This window comes from Bombus pascuorum, chromosome 4, assembly GCF_905332965.1.
Source record: "Bombus pascuorum chromosome 4, iyBomPasc1.1, whole genome shotgun sequence".
Classification (NCBI taxonomy): Eukaryota; Metazoa; Arthropoda; class Insecta; order Hymenoptera; family Apidae; genus Bombus; species Bombus pascuorum.
Window position 1 is genome coordinate 12,249,202 of NC_083491.1, and position 22,359 is coordinate 12,271,560.

Below are 22,359 nucleotides of genomic sequence, written 5' to 3' on the forward strand. Positions count from 1 at the left end.
TGCCAATTCTCCGTAACAGTGGAGATTGGCATTCGGATTAATTACGAAAATTAACCGAAGTCTTTCCAGCATAATTAAATTGTAGGCGTTCAGAAAAGTCGCTCGATGGTGGTAATCACATTTGCAAAGGGTAATTACGTAACGTCTTTCATTTCGAGCTTTGTCTCTTTGAAAGTGATTAGAAGGAATATCGAGAGCAGTCGTTTTCTCTCATGGTCCTCAAGCGCAGCTTTCTTTCTTTCATTTATGTCTGCCTCTTTTCTAGAGTTGAATGCACCGCAAATGGCATTCTCGATTCCGTGTACCGGTGTACGTTTTTGCGTCGATTGGATTCTCATATTGAACGAGGTTTCTTTTACATGTTAATTGGAAAATGCCTGTGGAGATTTGCTGTTCTAACAATGTGAAGGGAGTCGTGGTATTGTTGAGTATGTACATGCTACATGTGGAGTAGATGCACGATTTGCATCGAAGGCCAGCCCTTTCTTTTTAGGAGTTTTCCACGATAGATCTGTAAAAAAATCAATTTCTTTTAGTTTTGTTGCCTTACCACTAGAATTACCAGATGGTCGAGATAACTTTGTAATCTTTTATAGAAATCTTACTGATTTGCAACAATGTATTTTTGAGAATTTGAATAATTTTCTATGATTTTTAATCTTTTTATTTTTAATATATTCTTTATTTTGATTTTTCTAGCACGAATTATATATTTTAGTCGATAGTTCTAATATTAGACAATATATGTTAAACTGTCCCATATTAGTCTTTTTGCATAGATTATACATACCAGGAAATATATGGTTTGTTCGTAGTATTTCATATATAAAATTAAATTGATTTTCGCCCAAGTATTTTGAATCGATCTACGGTCTCTTTGTTTCGCGTATGAAAATGACATTTAGAATGACATTCATTGTTTAAGCGATATTACATTATGGTTGAACTGCATAGTCACTACGAACCCATGACCTTTCTGTCACCGAATCATTATTTTATAATTGTATGAGCTTATTCAGAGATGATAATAAATTTTTGATTTTTTTCAATGTGACGCAGCTAGTTCGGAATTTTATATGTTGATTTCAATTTCAGAGATTTTGCGTTCTTCCAAATGCGATATTTATAACGTAGTATACAAGTTTTTGGTTGTAAATTAATGGCTATTAAAAAGAAACAAAGAAAAACAAAGGGTTTTGAGTAAATTCAAAGCCGTTTTTCTTTTCTTAAGTACACTGAACGATTAAACAAAAGACACTTCCGTGAGCGATAGCATTGTATCAGAACAGAATTACATGTTATGTATCCGTTCTCTGAACGAATTCGTTCCTACCATATGGCGTACGAACTCTAGCAGCTAGCTTCCGGTCGTGATGGTTATGAAGGTTCCCCATGCCATGCGCCAGAGAAAATCAAAGGGGTTCCATATGGCTTCCTTGTCTGTCGGAACTTCTAATCTGCTAAATCATGTATTAGATCGTCCGAAAAGTTTCTTTCGTTTTATAAGAAAATAATGGATGCACAACATTTTCCGTTTTATATTATTTTATCGAATTACGTATGATTTTGTTCTACCAAATAAAGATCACAACGTTCGACAGATTAGGTTTCATGTTTGTATAAAGTTGCATCGTTGTAAAAGACGAGTCTGTAAAAGAAAGACACTCTTTGGACGACCTAATGCTTATGTTTGGAAATTTAAAAATAAGTGATTTTAGAAAAATATATATTATAATATAGATTATGGAGAAGAGAAATATATTTTTTTCAAATAGTAAAATTAAATAATAGTGAAACAAAAGTTACTATACATATTTAAAAATGAAAAGGGAGTACTGATGTACTAGAAAATAATCTAAAGTTATTTGGAATTTGGTTTTCATCTTTAACAGTCCAACTAGTGAGTGAAATAATCTCATAAACGGTAAAACCTTGTACAAAAAATTTTCATTTCGATTCGAAACGAGATTCCCCTTTTCTCTTCTCCTGCAATTTCAATTTCCACACGCCAATAAAGAAGCTAACGATAAAACGCGCAGATGTGTTTAGTCCAATTACTCCTTTCGTGTAAAAGTCAACAACGCTGGGAACGTATTCAGAAAAACGATGAAGTAAAAGAAACGCAAACGTTTTAAAAGCTTTTTTGTCCGAAGAATCAACACATTACCAATCAAATGAATTGCGTTTAAATAGATCTTTAAATGAATCTTTATAAGGATTGTAGAAAAGGTTAATAAAATATTTGGCGCCATAGAAATTAATATATTCTATGGTATTTCTTCCATCAATGACGCATTATATACCTTGTTTCAATTAGATTATGGTAGAGCAGTGACGTTAAAATTTTCATTTAACTAAGGACTATGCATTTATATTAATTAAATTAACAATATCAGTAACATAAGTTAAAAAGATGAAAGAAGAACCAAGGAATTAAAGGCAGGAACTGAATAACTAGAATTTATTATGGTCAACTATTTCCTAATTGCATATCTTTCTTTACTTAATTTCAAAATTTAAAAATATACTTAATCTTTGACTAGCATTGAAAGTGCTAACAATATTAAATTATAAAATATATTCTTTTTAATAAAATTTCTTATAAAGTAGCATGCGAAGATGATCTATCAATTACGATAGAAAATGTTAGGGCAGATCTGATTTATATGTATTCTTATTTCCTTATGCAAAGTTTTTAATGCTTGGTTGCAACGATTCGTTTAGGAGGGCGCGCCGGTCGCAACATAAATCTTGATAATTGACGAGGCGCGTTGTCCGTCGTGAACTACACGGCTAATGGGTAATTCTCGTAGCAAGACTATTGAGAGGCCATCGCACTATCTTTCTGACCTGCTATTACAGCAGATAGTTTCTAGTTTACCACGCACACGTCACGGTACAATTACGGGATACGTACACAAAGGAACCGATATGCATTGGATTTTAGATAACGAAAAGTGAACTGAACGCGCAATAGCCATTTTATGCTTCCCTTCAATTCGTGCAGGAAGGAAGTTGATAGAGAAACGTTGCGTTGCATATCAATTTGTGCGCGCGAACTCATGCGTGAAGATTCTTCTCCCTCCATCTTCTCCATAGATTTGATTTAATTGTACCGATTTCTATTTTATTTTTTCCTCTTCTAAAGGAGTACCGCTTAGAATTTTCAGTATATTGCTACTTAAATACTTTGTTATTAATTGCGTTACAAATTAAAAATACATACACTATTCTATATACTATTCTGCCGTCATATAACTCAATGTAGTTATTTTGTTTCTTGTTCTCTTCGGGCTAGAGTATAGCTTAGGATTTTTAAAATATCAATATTTGAATATTTTGACTGAATACAGCCATTTTGTCATTTGTTTCGTTTGAGAAAAACTATTGGTTAGGATTTTTAGTACCCTGAAATTTGAATATATTCTTTCATATTAATTGTATTAAGTCTGAAAAATATATAGACTATTCCATATTATTACTGAATACAATTTCACATTTTAACCCGCGCGAAATGTAAAGGTTAATATCTATTAAACTTTCTAAAGTTCGTGACCTAACCTTGAAATCTACAACAAATTTTACTTTCACATTCCATTCCCGACAAATAAATTTATTTCTTTACCATGTAAAAAATAAAATTACGAATTTAAATGAACGCGGTTCGTAAAGTAACCCGAGAACGATTTAAATTATCCATTTCCTTTTTGCGTTTTATTTTTCGCCCGGTAGCGCAGCCCGGTGCAAGGAAGAGAAAAAAATTAATTCAATAGAGTCGTCAACCTCTTGTACGCATGACGTGTTTGTTCGTATGACGGTATCGCGAACGATAACGTGGTAATTGGCAACTAACTTGTTAATTGTCGTGGTTCACCCCTCCCAAATCTGCTCGAACTGAATCACGTATTTCGCCGCTGCGTCGTTTCAAACACTATTCAATGGTATCTGAATTCCTGAAATTCAACTTACCGTGCGAACGAAAACTTTTCTTTCCTTAAAATCAATATTAAAAAATATTAAATTATTTTTAAATGCATAAAAAATGCACCAAATATTAAAAATTAAGTTAGATTTGAATAATAAACATATGAACGCTGCTTTGGTTATTTTATAGGAATAGTAAATCGTTTCTGTGATCAAATTGCATTTCTTGATGACCTGGTTTTCTTGAGATCGCTTGCCTAACCACGAGTATGTTTGTGTTGGTTATCAAAATGTCGGACCAATGTTCACTGTCAAACAGTCGTATACGTGTAAAGTGTGATTAACTATGAATACGATGTGTTAAGTATGTATAATTCTTAAATTAGTAATGGTTTACTAATCTTTGATGTATGTATATAAATGTAAATCTAAAAAGAATGTATAAAATTAGCAATTATCGTTCTAATTTAGTGTGTTCTAATAAAATAATTTTTTCAGATAAGAAAATGTATGAAATAGTTGTTTGTAAACGTTTGCTTAGATCGATTCATGAAAACTAGATTAAACGCTATCTGTAATTGTGCGTGGAGTGCGCACGTGATACGAATAGATATGTGTTTCTTTGCTTATGCGTTTGAGAATGCAAGATCTTTCACGGTATTAATTTCCGGTCATTAATTTGCAGATGAACATCCAATTATAAATTTACATCGAATATATTGTAACTTACTCCTATTAAATTTGTACTATTTGATCTGATAACTTTATATCGTATGTTACAAATTATAAATTACTAAATTAGTAAATTAGTACAAATTAGTTATCGAACTATTGTGAAAAATTGGAAATTAAGTATCATATAATCGCTTAAAATTCAGTAATATAAAAAGTTACTATTCAAAATTTAAGGTTAAAAATAAAATCTAGAATTTCATAAAAATGTAAAAGTTTTCGAAACTACAGAAATAGAAATATCTTCAAGAGACCCAATAACATTGAACATACTATTTTCGTTTCCATAAATCTCCTCTGAATCGTCGCATTATTCAATAGCAGTTTGAGATCACCGTATATCGTTGGCTTAATGGCGTTCGCGCAAGTGTAAACGCACACGACTGAGCAAAGTTAAGACGGATGTGTGTACATACATGAACATATAAACGTCGGTAATATACATAGTAGGCGTACAGAGAGGAAGGCGCGTGCGTGTAGGCCTCACTGGTAATTGTGGTTAATTTAACGACAGTCAAAGCAACGACTGCCTGTCCTTACTGGTCAGTTCACGCGGCCAAGTGCCTCTCGACTGGTCGGCCAATGTGCAATACTCTCGCGGTCATCGAAACCGCACGCCGCCGTTATTTGCCATCGATATTTGTCCGTAGTCCCTTGTCTGGATTCGTCAAGAATCGTAAAAATCAGTTAATTTCGTTCCTTTCATCGAACTCGTGAAACCACGCGAATTTTAACGAATACGAATATCTTCAATAATTTCACAACGAACAGAACTATCTCAGACAACTTAATAACATTAGTTTTCCAGAGAAAACGATCTTATTCGTATTACAACTGGTTTGCAGTTTTCTTTTGTGGATTTCTCTCTTGCTTAGTGTGTATATATACCGTTGTGTCGTCTCCCCTCTATAGTAGAAAAAAAAATAACAGTCGACATTGGTTTGGCCGAATAGAGGCAACGTCGGTCAGTGTTCGAAGCACGTGTGTATATTCTGTCGCAGGATATCCGGCAAACTTTTGTGTTTCACGGACGGAGAGAAAGGATACTTAGCCGTGTCGCGTTCTATAGTGATCGAACTCGCGTGTAAAGTTCCTCGAAGTATCCAGCTATTAGACAAGCGTATTCGGTGTGAACACACGTGTACATAAGTTCGGTAATCAAAACAAGGCCGTTTTACACGCGAGTGAGTTTGTGACTGGTGTGTTCAGTGGTTCATCGATACATGTTATTGTGACCGTGTGGAACTTTAGAAGATCCGAATGATGTTTCGAATTAGAAACGCGTGACATTTACGAGAATCTCGCATTTCTAATAATACATCATCCGTGGTGAACGGATCGAGAGTGAAAATTAATGTTATTCGCACGATTGCGATACATCGTGGCGCTGTAGTTTTAAAACGTTTAGTTTCTTCGAACAGTGGTCGAACGTTCTCAAAAGGAATATAATCAAGCCTGTTTCAATCGTCCTGGAATGAAACGGTAAACAACGTGTGATAGGAATAGAGTTTTTCAGACACCAGCTGTTTGCTGTTGTGTGCTGCTGAACTTTCCACGTCCGTTGCATAAAAGTCTACTGAGTCATCGAAAGATATGTTTATGTTTCGAACGAACAGCATCGTGTTACCGGTCGCGAAACTACTGTTGCGATAGAATCGAACGAGGCACCGTGGTAAAAACTCGACGAGTAATTGCCTGGCTTGCGTAGAACAGCTAATTGAAGGAGAACTAGTATTGGTGGCAGGTTGTTCCCGAGAACACATTTTTCGGAATACTAATTGTCCAACGGGACAAGCAACGATATTAGAATTTAATACGGAGGTTAGATTTGTCCCGTATATTACGTATATCGAAGTTTTGTAATGTTATTTACTTTCTACTCTGATTGTAGGTTTTCTTAGTATGTGTAATCGAAAAGTTCAAATGATAAACCAACTATATAATTAGTTGAAGTAATCATTTAAGTGACAGACTAGGAATTACTTTTAGTATCATCATTTTAGAACCATTTTGAAAACAGGAATATAATGTTGGATTTTTATTTTTCATGAGATTAATGTTCGTAGATTTTTATGGTAATTTTGCTACTATAAATGTTGCTTTTAGTCTGTTATAGCTTATACATTAATTGTAATGCATTTTTAATGCATTTATATATTGCGCCAATTGTTTATTATATAATGCAAAGAAAATAATAATTATATTTTACAATTGTTTGAACACGTATCAAATATTTTAGGATACATTTAACCAGTACAATAATAGTTAAGTTCAATATAAAAATTTTTATGAATAGAAAAATCATGGCGAGTATTACATATTCTCTTTGAAATGAACAAACTTTTGAACGAGTAACTTTTTACGTGCTCGATTTACTTGCTACGCTACCGGAAATATCTCATGTTTTTGTACGAATGATTGTAGGAAATTGCTGACATATTTATTTCAAAGTACAGTAATACATTCATTATCCATTCACCTACTCTTCGAATAGTTGCTATTTGAATAGTTCCCCTATCCCAAACTTTCCATTATCCGAACAGTACATTTCCTTCGTTACTTTGATATGAAATTAAGAACAAAAATTTTCTTTTCCTTATTATTCCTTTTATATTCGATGTTATGTATATACAACATTATACTTTAATAAGTTATTAATCGATTACACGATAAATTATTCATTCCCGGTAACTCTGACTTTAAATTCTAATGCATTATATGTTCTTGACAATCCCACCTGGTAAAATATATTTCTATGATTAATAATTAATTAAAGTATTTGCCAGAATAAAGAGGCAGTTTCAATATTTAAATTGTATTCATTAGAGAAGTAAAAAAGTTTATCGCTGCGAATATTAACTGAGTATGAATTTATAGATCTGTACCCTTATTACCTTTATTAGCAGCCATTTCAATTAATAAAAAGCTATTTTTTTCATAAACGAATTTCCCAAAGAAAAAATATCGACTCCAAAAAGATTAGAAAGAAAGAGGAAGATCCAGATGAATTTGGAATAATTTACATGAAAAACGATAGTAAATCTCGTAGATTCAGTCCAGGTGTAACCTATATTCCTCATATCATTTTATTACTATCCCTTGTTGAAAGAAAAATGGTCTCTCATGTTCGTGCATACTTTCTCATTGGAAATAGGACTTTAAACGAGTTTAGGATGACCCAGATCGATGGGTGGACATCATAGGTCCATGATATTCATAGGACCGATTCGAGACGATCCGAACAGTGTCGAACGAAACGGAATAGTCACAAGTACATCTCAATTTAAGGGCAATTGTGTTTAACAGTCCGACGCTCTCAATCGACTGTGGGCGTTTGCTTCGTTGACGAACGAACGAACGAACGAACGAACCCACGGCCGAACCGTGTATTTTATTCTGTATCTTCTATTGTCAGACATATGACTTCCCTTTCCGGTTTTGGTTTACAGTGTCTTATTAAAACTTCATTACTTATGGCCTATTGTAATGTACGACAGATTTTTTAGTTCATTTTTCCTTTTTTCTTTTTACATATGATATGTTCTACTTTCCTTAACGAGATTTTGTATATGTATTTATTCATGTTTCATTAAGATTCGTAAATTTTTTGAATGGGAAACAATCAGAACTTCCGAATATACTATCGCTTGGAAGGAAAGTTTCCTTATGGTTTTCATGATTCTGCCTTTTTTACTCAATTGAGATAAATGAATCAAAAAAATTCTTAATTAGGATGAGATTGAATCTGGCGGGTAGCAGAAGGAATAAAAAATAGATGATTAAAAGAATTGCGGTACTTTGAAGTTTTACTATCGATATTTTCTCCTTTTTCATATTTTTCACGGATTAAAAGAATTAAAATGAAAAAGGTAGGGAAGGAAAGACAAAAACGAACGAGGAGATAGATGAAGAAAGGAAAGGATGAAAAATTATTGAAAACAGTATCTAATTTTGCTCTTTCTGATCTCAGAGTTAACATAATCTTGCATAATTATTAAAACATTCTAAATTTTACTTACTAATTAGATCAACTATATTTATAACTATACTGTAGATTTTTCTGCATCTATGAAAAATTTAAAGGTAAATTTAAACACAAATACATAGAAAGCACACATACACAAAAGTATATAAAATATTCAAAGTGGAGTACTCATCATAATTTTTAGCAGTCGAAATAGATTACCATAAATGTTTCATTTCTTTAGTTCTCTTCATAAAAATATGAAGTTGCATAACAAATCGCCACTAATAACTGTTGCAACTATTAATCAAACATTTTTCTAGCGAATTTTACATCCTTTATTAAATGACTATAACTTCATCGCATTATTTGGAAAATTTGAACATAGATTTTTCTAGATATATTTTTCAAAGGACATCCTTTCAGAAAATACGAAAAAAAAAGAATCGATTCTTCCTCAGTTTGAAAGAGTCATAGTAATTGGTTCTTACGCAGTAATGATCGATACACCTCACGAAAGGATGATTAGTCGAGCATCTCGTGAAACCGATTGTTTGTTGCGCAACAAAGACAATAATGATTGCATGGTGATGATTAAGGCTAGAAACAAGATCGTAGTAATTCCCAATGTAGGATAATGACGAAGTTGGTGTGTTGGCGTAGCACGCTCTTCCGAGGTGAACTTTTATAGAAAGAGAGATTTTAATAGGTTTTGTGACTTTGCATTGAATTTTGCGTACTTTTTATCTGACTTATTCGGATAATGATCGTCAGATGCTGATTATTAAGATATCGTTAATACTGCTTCCACTATTATCGTCATTAAGGCAATCGTCAATCATTAAAACAAAGTATTATGAAAACTCACCTTTGAATTTTATTTTATTTACTCATTTATTGCGATTGTTTAATTGATCATTTATTAAAATTAAAAAAGAAAATTTTTTATAGGGGAACGTATTAAAATACTATTGATATTATATCAAATATTTCTGTCTTCTTTTCTAAAAAATTGAATCAATCACATAAAGGCACAATATTTACGTAAAGATATGTTTAAATTTCATTTGCATAGAATTTGTTCGATTGATCTTTGTACTCTGTTCATTTATTAAATCTTATGTTTATTTTACTTGTTTTTACTGTTTCAAGTAACTCGATCAAACAGTTCTGTTGACAAATTTGAATCGATTGGACGATTGTTCATTTGTCAAATTTATTCACTGCTGACGTGTGTAGAGTGATTGTACGAACTAGGCCGGATTATGGCTGTTTCCTGAAGGAAGATGACGAAAATTGATAGTGGGAACTATTTTACGCCTGAACTGAATTCATCTATGTATCTAATCGTATTTTTCTTTTGTGCACATCAGCACATCCGTTCTGCTTTTTTGCTTTTTTTCTTTTCTCCCTTTATATGAAATTGTATGCAGTGTTTGAATAGAATTTAGTCTGTTATTGTATCTGTTTAAATAATGATAACATCGTGTTTTTATTATAACATTATTAAAACATATATGTTGAAAAATACTGGAAGTTGAAAATATATTCTAAGGAATACATAACATAAAGAGTAATAGAATCTTTTTTTGTGTTTATTTTTATTTGCAGGGTTCAAGAATTCATAAAAATTTAAATACTTAAAAATTATATATTTATATAGATCAGATAGTAAATAATGAATATTTTTCTACTTATGTATTTCATATCTTTTTTATCCGTATATATTTATATTCTTTCAAAGAATAAAAATATTTACTAACATATATATATATATATATATATATATATATATATAACAACAAAATGAATAAAAGTATGGAAAATTAAATCGTAGACAATATATTGAGCCTATTTTATTGCATGAAAAGCTTCCAGAACTATCAATCTACCAATAAGATTCGCATTAATATTAGCTTAATAACGTTTTTTCTTTCCTCCTAGTTTATTTTCTTTCTAAGCGATTCATCTCAAAGCGTTGTTTTATCGATAACTGACCTGTACCTACTATGCTAACAAATGTAACATGACATGCTGTAAATAGAGAAGAAATAGAAGTGATACCACTGCCTCGCGAAGAGGATAATCCAGATTTCTATAAATACCTGTAACAATCCTTATTAATAGAGCATTAAATAGTTTTTAATTATTCATTATCATTCCATGTGTGTACTATCTTTTCACAAAAGTATACGAAACATACGAATGGTTAAACTCTTCTAAAGAAGAGATGAACTTCCATCCAGCTGCCACTTTATTATCAATTTTCAAGTAAAATATACAGAGTTTAGCTATTTATTAGTATTCTATCTGATTACTATCTTGTCAAAAATATATGCAAAATCAACGATTAAAACTTTCCAAACATAAAACAAATTTCTATCTATGTCCCATTTTATAATCGTTTAGTGAAATATACATTTGCATAAACATCCTCCGTCCAGCGATAAACGAACGAGTCGATTTGCACAATCTTTTGACTATTTTTATATTCGAAGTTGACCCGTTCAGACCCAGAAAATTCTCAATATTATAATAATAAACTACCCGCATCTATGGCAGCATTCCGTTTCGTCATTATCGTCTTACAAACGACCTATTAAGGCCATCCTCAGCGGGAATTTTAAAAATAATCCTTTGCGTGGCCATCACGCTATGAAAACGGTGTTGTTGATCGTGTTCTTTGAGGACTCGACGCACGACGTACAATCATTATCTGTTGCAGTCTATCAGGGCCGATAATTGCAAAGCATAAACTTGCAACACAGCAACTTATCGTTCACCAGAGCGAACGAGTGAAAGAGATAGATTCACGGTTGCATTCTATTAACGGAATCCTTTCTGAGGCTATAACGGGAACATATAGGAGCTAGAATTTTTATGCCACTGCGCTTTCAATTTTCTCGCACATGGTGCGAACCAGACCTTTCTACGGTTTGCTGATCCTATAACAATACTTACTTACATCGAAACGATAATACACTATTAGAGAGCATGCAATAGGATTCGATTTTCTTTGAAAGAATTAGGTACACATTACGTTGATAAACGCATCTATTGAATGGATGCATTAATATACATATACATATACAGTGGCTACAAAAAGTATATATTTATTTGTACACAACTTTATTTGCCAATGAAACGTATTTTTTATCAGGTTCTACGTTTTATTTTCATAGTATCAAAACGATTTTGTAATCATATGAAGTTTATTACAGTTGGATACAATTAACTAGTATGCCTATACATACAATATTCTATACAATAAGTAATAAGTATAGAAATTTGGAATATTTTCGACAACATGTAGCAAAGTGTGAGTATTTGAGTTTGAAATATTTCATTTGCCGTGAAATTTCGAATCAGTTTCAGCATCATACGTTTCGATATCTAAAATTCTTCGAAACTTTATCGAAACTTTAAAAACTCGAGATCCAGCAAGATTTTGATGAAATATTACAAGAGTTTAAGCGATTCAAAATGTTTCACACACAACACGTGTGTATCATAGGCCATTGATCCCAGGAATACTTAATTGTAAATAAAGTTGCATTACAAACATGATATTTAAGATCAAATTGTGATAAGGAAAATCATTTCTGCAATGTTTATCTAAACATTCGTGTTTTTAATCTCTATTTATATAAACTGGATCACGTGCTATATAACACAGGGACAGTTCTGGAAATATGAATGATGCGATATTATCTAATATTAGAAAATACGAACCACTTCTGTATTTTAAGAATTTTCTTTCATGTTTCGAAATATTTGCATATTATTGTAGTGACAATGGAATTGTCGGAATCGTTTCGTGAAACAATAGAATTGAAAAATTGAGTATACTGTTTTGTTTTCCTTTCTTTCCCAGAACTTTTACGAAATTGTTCTGAAGCGGAAAACGCTTAACTTAACAGATATTCCACGACGAGTTTGCAAAGTAGTGTAGATAAAAGCAGCATAAATAGAGAGTTCATGTCAATGCTGTAAGATATACGTGTTAATTTGTACATTAAAGTAAAAATATCTCTTAAACAAATAACGTAGCGAAAGCACCATAAAACACTTTCTTGCAAGTAATGATATAATACATATTCGTTTAAGAGGAATATAATTATACTTTTACTTTTGATTGAACTTTCGCTGTACCTTATAATTTCGTTACGGAAACAGGAAGGAACGACATACACTACCGATCAAAAATTTGGGACCAGTTGTCTCAAGTTTCGTATTAATTTTGTTATTAATTGATGATTAATATGATACAGATATCTATGGCAATTTTCTTTATTTCAATATATTCTTGACTAAAAAGATATTCTACGATAAAGAAATTGTAAGTCGATATTATCTTATCTATTCTTAGATCTTATCAAATATATGATTTGAAATATAGGTCCAGTACTAATATCTCTTATAAAATGTATTGTTTTAATTTATTATACTTTTCAATTTCTTAAGATTATTAGTTATTATAATTAATTTTATCAAACTAACAAAATAACTTCTTTGATTTCAATGCGAATATTAATTGGTACTATAAATCAACATTCGAATCATTAGTCTTAAACGGGTTAAAAGACTTCAGTTTATAAATTTCCCTTGCATCGTTTAACATCGGATAACTTGAATCGTTTCTCAGCAAATACGTAGATAGCAAGTTCATGACTATAATCACGTTTCGTACAAAATCAGCATTTCTTTCTTCATTCCCACACAACCACGACAACGATGTTTTCGTTAGGCACTTTATCATTCCATTACATAACTATTATTTCCCAACAATATCTTCACGATACGCATCTATCTTCATATCATCGCCACCAGCTGGTACTCGATTAGATTGCCAATCCATCGTTGCAACGAAATGTATAGCCCACCCACGATTAGATACACGTTACTCTGTAGTCTATCTCGAGCTTTCTTCGCCTGACCTGCCCGCCCTATTCACTCCTTAATGTCATTATCAGTACGTACATACCATAATTATCGATTAATATCAATGAAATCTAGATGCGAGCTCGTCATTCGAGGCCGAAGAATGTCAAAGATCACATCGTCTGGGTCCAATTTGATCAATGCGTTCCAGAAACTGAACATTCTCAGAAATATCACGTTAGCTCGCTGATGTTCCTGCAGTTTTCGTGATTCGATTAATTCAACAAAATATTCACGTGAATCAGTGACTTCCCGTGATATGATAGATTTGAGAAAAGTTCGCGAGAACTCGCGATAATAATAAATTTGAGAAGTTCCCAGGAATTCGTGACTTCCTCTGATATGATAAATTCGAGAAAAGTTCACGTGAATTCGTGATAATATTATATTTCAGAAAAGTTCAGGTGAATACGTGACTTTTTCGCGATATAATAAATTCGAGAAAAATTCGCGTGAATTCGTGATTTAGTAAAGTACGGATTAATATCGCGTGTGTTCGTGTAACTTACACGTGAGAAAGGAAAAGACAGATTATTGGACGAAATAAAAGAGAAAAGTGATTTGTGGGCACGAGGAATAATCGTCGGAGGACCGGAGAAAGATCAGAGTGTGGTGGACAGTCGAAAAGGATAACGGAGAAAAATGTTCAAGCTCGCTGGACGACAAGAATGGGAGGCTTTGACGAAAGGTAAATGGCACAGCCGTTTACGAACCGTTTTTAAGCAATTATTCCACACGTGTACCCCTAACCCGTTACCGTGAGCCGGGTATCCGATTGTTGAAAGAATGTTTGGAAGTTATAAATAGGGAGACACGTGTTTTTTAGGAAACGAGAAGTCTTGCATGAATTTTAACCCCTCATATGAGAATCGTGAGAACTCCCTGGCACAATTTATGATGTTCATGCACAGATTTGATTAATGTGTTTCTTATAATGTATAATAGAAGAACTGGGAGTTTTAATTTTACAAATTAGATTTGGAAGTGTGGAAGAGTTGTAATAAACTCATTGAAGTCGACGTTTTATATAATAGGGATGATTTTAGGAATTATTTATGTTCTTCTGTCTTTTTCTCTTTTATGCACTTTGAGGAATCAAGTATAAGTGTCTTTATAATTTTTCTGAAACAGTAATAAACATCTTTCACAGATTTTAAATTACTTCTCATATAGAGTGTTCATTGAAAATATTTGAATACTTACCATAAAAGGTTTTAAGAAAATTCCTTGGAACTTCATTAGCGTTGCAATGAAAGAAGATTGTGGCAATTATTTTGATGAAGTTTGAAACAAATCAGACATTATAATGCAAGCAGAAGTTAAACATGCAATCAGTGCTAGTGAAAGCTTCGCTACGTTGAAGCATATTAATATAATGTATAATTAACTTACTTTCATTACGATGCTTATGAAATTTCAGAATGTTCTATACAACACGCATAATACATTCATAAAAATTTTCTGTAGTAAGAGTTATAATATTTTTATATATCACTGTATAGAATATTATGTTTAATTTTCGATTTATTTTTCGCACGGGCAGTCATCTTTATCTGTTTTATTATTTCCGATACCTTTTATGAAATATGAAAATTCCAAGTAACAGGTGGTATGGAGAAAGTCTGTAAAATCAACATTTTCCTTTATGTTGCAATAAACATCTTTTCCAGAGTTTCTAAACATATTTCTCTTATTTGATACGATGGTTAAATCTACGATATCTATATTACTGATTTAATTTGTCGGAAGACCAATTAATTTAAAAAAAAATGATTAGCGAAGATGTAAATTAAAATATATTGATGACTTGACTTTACAAAAATTAAATCAAATTGAATCCGCAATTGATACACATTGTTCAATTGCTAAACCTATATAATCAACTACAGCAGTTTCCAATTAATAAATTAATAGATTAATGAGTATTATAGATAATAAAACAAGAAAACATTGTGATCGCAGAAATGATAAAAGTAATGATTAGTTTATTGTTGTATCAATTAAACTCTACTTTGTTGAAAGAAGCAAGAATCACATAATGATGTAACAAAGCCAAAATATTATCAAAAGTTATTGATTAAAACATACAAATATCAATAACTAACTCTCGATTAAATAAATTTTCCTTTTTAAAAAGTAAATCAAATAAAATTTACTCAGTTATTTCTGTTATAATTTCTATTCTTGATTGAATTTTTATTCTTGATTCAAATATATATTTTATGCACATCGGATCTATTCTCTTTGCAATTTTTTAATGTTAAATATATGTAATTTTTCAATTTATATGCATCAGTGCATTCACTGAACCTATCTCCAACAGTTAAAAGGTTAAAAAATAAAGATAGACGAGCATGTAACTTCCATGTCACTTGCAGAGAGTTAATCGGTTATCGTTATAGAACAAGTTAATTTTATATCCGTTACGACGACCTGTTTCATTCTCTGAACGTGTTTAAAAAAAGGAAAATATATCGGTGCTAGTGTATGCATCAAAAAAGAAAAAGAAAAGAGGGAAGAGAAAGAAGCTAAAAGTTGCCCGTGGGTCATCGGTGATCCACGCAGGACGGAGCTCGTTAGAACTGTTAACACGATACGCATTAATCGAACGGGTAACACCGCGCGGGTTATTATTATTATTAAGGTCGATTACGTAACATTCGATAACCATGTGGAGCATAAAAGAGTGCGCCGGCTATTATTAACGTAGAAATAATTTATCGTAGAAATGTCGATATTTTGACGATGCGTTGGGAAACGGGTGAGCTGACGGTTTCTGAAAGGAAATTGCCACGCGCTCGTCGCCATCCTCCGGTTACTCCCCCTTCGAGGTTTCTGATCGATGAGCACCATAATATACAGGGTGATTTAAAGTTTGGTATATGTCCTTTTTTATTTTTTATAATATTGTCTGGTAATATTTATGTTGGAGAAACTATTCTTTCGTTTCAAGTACATAGAAACATTATAAATAGATCGTCGATTTTTATGTGTTTATGGAAGATGCAAAAATGTGCAGAATGTATGTAATACATAAAAATATAGAAAGTAGCTAAAGTGATAGTAATCTTTGCAATACATTTTAGGTAGAACAATTTTCTACCCAAGTTCCATTTTATACTTAGAATTATGTATTTCATTACGAATGTATTTCAATCTGTATCCCATGTTTTATGCGATGTAAAGAGTGTTTCATGTAGGTAGGACGATGTAATCCTTAAAATACTTAGAAATGGAGAGAAATGGTGTAGGGCAAAATGAAATGATATAGAATAAATGTCATGCATTAACAAAAAAGATGCAATTACGTTGTTTGAATGTAAGAATGGATAAAAATACATGAAATTAACACCAGAATACCCTTTATTCTATACCATTTCATTTTGCCTTATGACATTTCTGTCCGTCTCTATTTTAAAAATACATTAGCCTGCCCTAGTTACGTGAGACATCCTGTTACTTATTTATCGTTTTTATCATAAAATGCAGATTAAAAGGACGTACGCTAAAATTGAAAGACTTCTCTGAACCTAAACGAACCCCAAACCGTTATGCGAATCAACGATACCAATAGTTACGGATTAAATTAAGTTTGTCTGTGAATTATTAACATCATCATTCCAAACAATTTTTAGAGTATAGTTATCATTATAAATATGTTCAACGAACGCATATTTACTCGTACATTTTGCATTTATCTGTTTACTCTTTTTTATAAACGTATTATTGAAATTCTATCATTCGATTGTGTAATTCTAGCAGCCAGGGACTATGATTGAAACCGAGAGAATGTTTTGCCAGGGTATCGGTTACGAGCGAAGAGTGATTCGGGGAACTCTCGTGAAGATTTGGAATGCACGGTGTCACATGAAGATTTGGCTGCACGTGGCAAGAATGGTGTAACTCGTCGTTCGTGTTGCCAATCTCTTGAACATAATACTTTCTTTATTTAGAATTTCCTTATCCCTTTTATTCACACGACTCGTTTCATTTCTGTTAAGAATAAATTATATCATATTTAAAAACATGTCGATTCCATTATATATATATATTATATTATATTATATTATATTATATTATATTATATTATATTATATTATATTATATTATATTATATTATATTATATTATATTATATTATATTATATTATATTATATTATATTATATTATATTATATTATATTATATTATATTATATTATATTATATATAAGAAATAAGAATATATATTACAGGAATAAAATAAATCACGAAGAGATAGGGAATTTCTAAATAAAGAAAATATTATGTCCAAGAGATTGGCAATCCGAATGACCAGTTGCACCATCTGCACGAACTGAGATTGACGTAACAGAAATGAATTTATCTGTAGTCATTTATATCGATTATAGAAGTCTCCGATTAAAAAGTGACCTAGTTAACAGGTGGAAACCTTGTTCAATTGATAAATCAAGTCATATAAGTTTTTAATGCTTGAAAGGACGTTTTATGTCATCGATGAATTCAAGTGTCTAAAATCACATGCTACCTTTACTTTAAATCACCCGATATGTCGGCAGCCCGCAACGAAGTGCGTTTATTTACCTTCTTAGGGGCGTAGGCAGGTCGATTCATGCGTTTCAGCCCCTGTGCGACGGGGTCGAAAATCTCGTGGCCACTTGGGGAATGAATCACACTACGGAAGTACGGAAAATCGATACGCCCTACGCTCGAATCGAGTGGAAAAAGTTAAGCAAGTTCATATGGGATGACCTAAGATCAACGATGGACAGCTTCCTTCTTTTTTTACTCCTTTTTCTTGCTTTCTCAGAAATACTCGACACCACATGGGATTACATATGGTACTTCCCCGATGCCCTCAGCTATCAAGTTTCTTCGTACAAGTTCCTAAAAACATTAAAAAGTTTCTCGAATATCTCCTAGAACTTTTTATCCCCCTTTTTTAAAATTGTTCTTTATATTTTAAAATATCCATAGTTAAGGAATTTGAATAGCAAATGATACATTTTATTACTAATTTTCCTTTCAGTTTACCATGGTTTATTATGTTTACAGATAAATGACGAAATAAATTCTCGTATTACCTGATTTTATTTACTTATACATTGCCGCCTAGTCAACATCAATGGTTATAGTCTAAGAGCTAAAATAATCGTAAAAAAACTTTTTCTTATAACTTTTTTACTTTGTCACACATAGAATTTACATATTTCTTTACTAGAAAAAAATTTTATTTTATAATTTTATCATTTATATCGTTTATTCTTTGAACTCCTCCACTCTTAACAACTATAGCTTTTACTTGCCCGTTTTTTATTCGACTGTTCTTATCATTCCTTTCTCAGAAAGTCACATAAAGAATCGTTTAATCCTCTGCGAAGGGTGCCTTTCCTTCAATGAACTCGTTACAATGACCCTCATTGATCCATGATTAGATGCAAACCATCCAGGGGTAGTCTAGACTTTAGAGTTTTATTCGTTAATTGCATCAGATACATAGAACGAAACAGGTTGTCAGTTTCAGCTGCTTTTAAATTGCTATTCTTTTTTGTCCTTTCTCTCCTTCAACTTTGATTTTTTGCTTCGATAAATTGAAGAGACATAACGTTTTTCAATTTTTATAACTTTATCTTTGAAATATTGTTTATTTGCTTTAGTTGTAGAATAAATACAAAATAGTCATCCGTAGATTCTTATGGAAATTGGAGTTTAATGTCAGAATGAATTATTGAATGATCATTGAATGAAAATTAAAAGAGATTGTCTGGGATATCGTTCTACGTAGGAAGTGTTATAAAAACAGATATTTACAACAATTTACAATTTTAATGTTTAGGATAATACAATCACAAGTTTAATCTCACATGACCTTTAAAAAATTGCAACAAAACAGACAAATATGAAATACACCATTTATTTTTTCTTCTGATATTTATCTGTATTATTTTTTAAAGGTCACTTCGCATTACACTTGCGATCCTATTATAACATCAATAAAACCCCCTCAGCTATTACAATCAAGGATAAATAGTAATACTAAAAAATACGATCTATGTACGTGTATATGGTATTTCTGTTTTTACTTTTTGTTAGTATCTTTTAGCAATTCCTTAGTTTTTCTTAATACTTATTCTTAGTACAAAAGAAAAATAATGGAGAATTATAATCTTACAACAATACATTTTTCAAGCTCATAGCAAGGATGCAATATGTATGACATACGATGTAATTCCGAAATCGTGATATAAAAAGAGTAAATTAAAAAACCATCTTTTTTTTTGAAGGAAGTACATATTGTATAAAAATATGTTGTTCTAGATTTCTGGTCTCATTTTACTAAGGAATTACTTTGTATATTTTACACTGAATCCACCACAAGCCAACCCCTTGAATCGATAAAAGTATAAATAGCCATAAAACTATATAAAGTTCTGTTATTACTTTTATATGTACTATTTCTCCGACAAATATAAACGTTGAAGAGTCGGCAGCAGATGTGTGGAAAATAAAAAGTAAAGCACGATTGGATGTAGACCTTTCAAGGTAGCAAATATATTCGTAGCACGAAATGCGGTTGTGGTAAACAGGATTGGTCGATCGATCGATTAACGAAAAACGAACGAGCCAGCAGAAAGTCTTTATTCGTGGCGTGTTCCTGTTTTCAGACATACGGTTGCAGCTGAACGAACAGCTGAGATGTCTCGACATCCGGATGGAGGCCCAAGTCGCCATCGTGGCGGAGCTTCAGGATTTTTTTCGAAGAAGAGCCGAGCTCGAGCTCGATTACAGCAAGTCCCTCGACAAGTTAGCCAGAAGCATACAGCTCAGACACAAGGAGCAAAAGCAAAAGTACATATCTTATCTTCTCTTTAGACTTTGTTTTTAACAATCTCACATTATCATTACATTATATACATATATACATAGTACTGATTTCTTTTTTGATAAATTAAGAAACTATTTGTTTCTGAAAGAACAAAGAATAATAATCTAGTGCTATTGGGTTCTTTCTTCATAATTAGTATACTGTTCAAAACAATTAAGAGGTGGGTGCTATTATGGTCCATTTTATTTCACGAACCACGCAAACAGAAGTGAAGAAGTCCTACAGGTTTGATAGACAGATAGTTCGTAATAAATAGATTGCGGGTTTTTATGCGCTTATGGGAGATTTGAAGGTGCAAAAATGTATGCAATGCATATGATATACAAAAATATATAAATATTCGAAGTAGAAAATTTATTATAAAATATATAAAAATGTAAAAATTCATAAAAATCTGCAGTCTGATAGTAAAAATTGACTTTATGAGTTATCAAAATGCCTACGAACAGAACGAGTGGGTACACAGATCAAAGTAACAACACGGGGAACGATCATTTAATTGTTTCGAATAGTATGGTTTATTAAAGTACATTGATAGAAGCGTAAATTGGTGATAAAGTAGTAATGGTCGGAAGTAAGCAGATCAAGCTAACAGCAAACAATTCCTAGGCGAGAACATTGGCCCCTATTCTCGAGTTATGCTTGCTGGCAACAACTTATCAACGAGACCAAGTCCTTAAGCAGAGATCATGCGGCTCTTTCAGAAGTGTACAGCACACATCTCGTCGGTCGTCTCAATCAGGTGATGGAAGATGTTCAACGGATATACAAGCGTGTGAGTATAAGCCAGTATCATTGGAATCTTACAAAATACATTTACGATTTGTTGTCTACAATTATGAAATGTTATAGATAATATTATACGATCGAGGAACGTGGAAGAATACAGTTTGAAGTATTTAGGTCTTTTGTACATTAATTTTTATCAATACAGTATTTACTATAGAGTAGAAAGCGATAGAAAATAGTTACTATAATGTAATTTTAATACAGTATTCCAACTAAAAGCTCTAGATATCAATTTATAAATAACATTTGCAACTTGAAGTCCGAGATATCCCACTTTAGAGCTCCTCCAGACTGATAAAAATATCTAACAATTGGTGCGCCCACTTACGCTTCAATGTTACTATGTCCTTTTTATCAGGAATACATTATTTATTATTCGTCGAAGAAACTAGATCCAACAACTAGAATCAATGTAAAATATTCACATCAAAAATATCACACATACACATCTACAAATCTTACTACCGCCATGAATAAATGTACTTGGCGTTGATCTGGGGGGATGCTTATATCAACGAACGGATATGCATAATCAGAGGAATCATTAAAAATGACGGTCGTCCAATCCGATTGATTTCAGTGCCGTGAAATAGGCTACGAGACGCACGAGGAGATCCTTCGAGTGTTGGACGAGCTGCATACCACGATGAAAACGTATCAGACATACCAGACGGGGTCACGGCAAGCGGAAACGAAGCTTCGTGTGGCGGAACAACAACGCAGCAAGCTCGAGGTGGCGAATGCCCCGCCCGAGAAGCTCGCGCGTAGCAAGAAATACAAGCTCATGGAAAAGGAAGTGAACAAGGTGGGTTGGCGATGTGAAATCAAGGCCAAGCCGCCGGCTGCTCTCGCTACTTACCCGTGTTTCTCGATCCTCTCTATTCTCTCCTCAGCTTTCTGTCCCTTTCTCTCCCTCTCTTTTCTTACTTTCTACCTTTCTTTCTATTTGCTTCTCTGACCCTGGCGAGGTCGAGTGTACTTCAAGACGCGCGAGTATCGATTTCCGCCACGTTTTTCTTACATGGAGGATACGTGAACCGAGGCCACCAGCTATCTATGCATTCTCTTGATGAATAAAGCACCATTTCATTCATCTCTCTGTCAAAATTTCACGTCTTACCATTA

The 22,359-nt window shown here is 32.5% G+C and overlaps 1 protein-coding gene across 7 annotated transcripts in view; it reads left to right on the plus strand.

The window, feature by feature from the left end:
- LOC132906497 (SLIT-ROBO Rho GTPase-activating protein 1-like) overlaps positions 1 to 22,359 on the plus strand; it is a 44,195-nt gene that overhangs the window by 11,988 nt on the left and 9,848 nt on the right. For 3 of the 7 annotated variants that reach the window (XM_060958736.1, XM_060958738.1, XM_060958737.1), the window contains 3 exons: positions 20,225 to 20,408; positions 21,055 to 21,220; positions 21,815 to 22,039. In XM_060958736.1, the coding sequence (XP_060814719.1) occupies positions 20,225 to 20,408; positions 21,055 to 21,220; positions 21,815 to 22,039 (575 nt within the window). The other 4 variants (XM_060958740.1, XM_060958742.1, XM_060958741.1 and 1 more) reach the window with 4 other exon arrangements.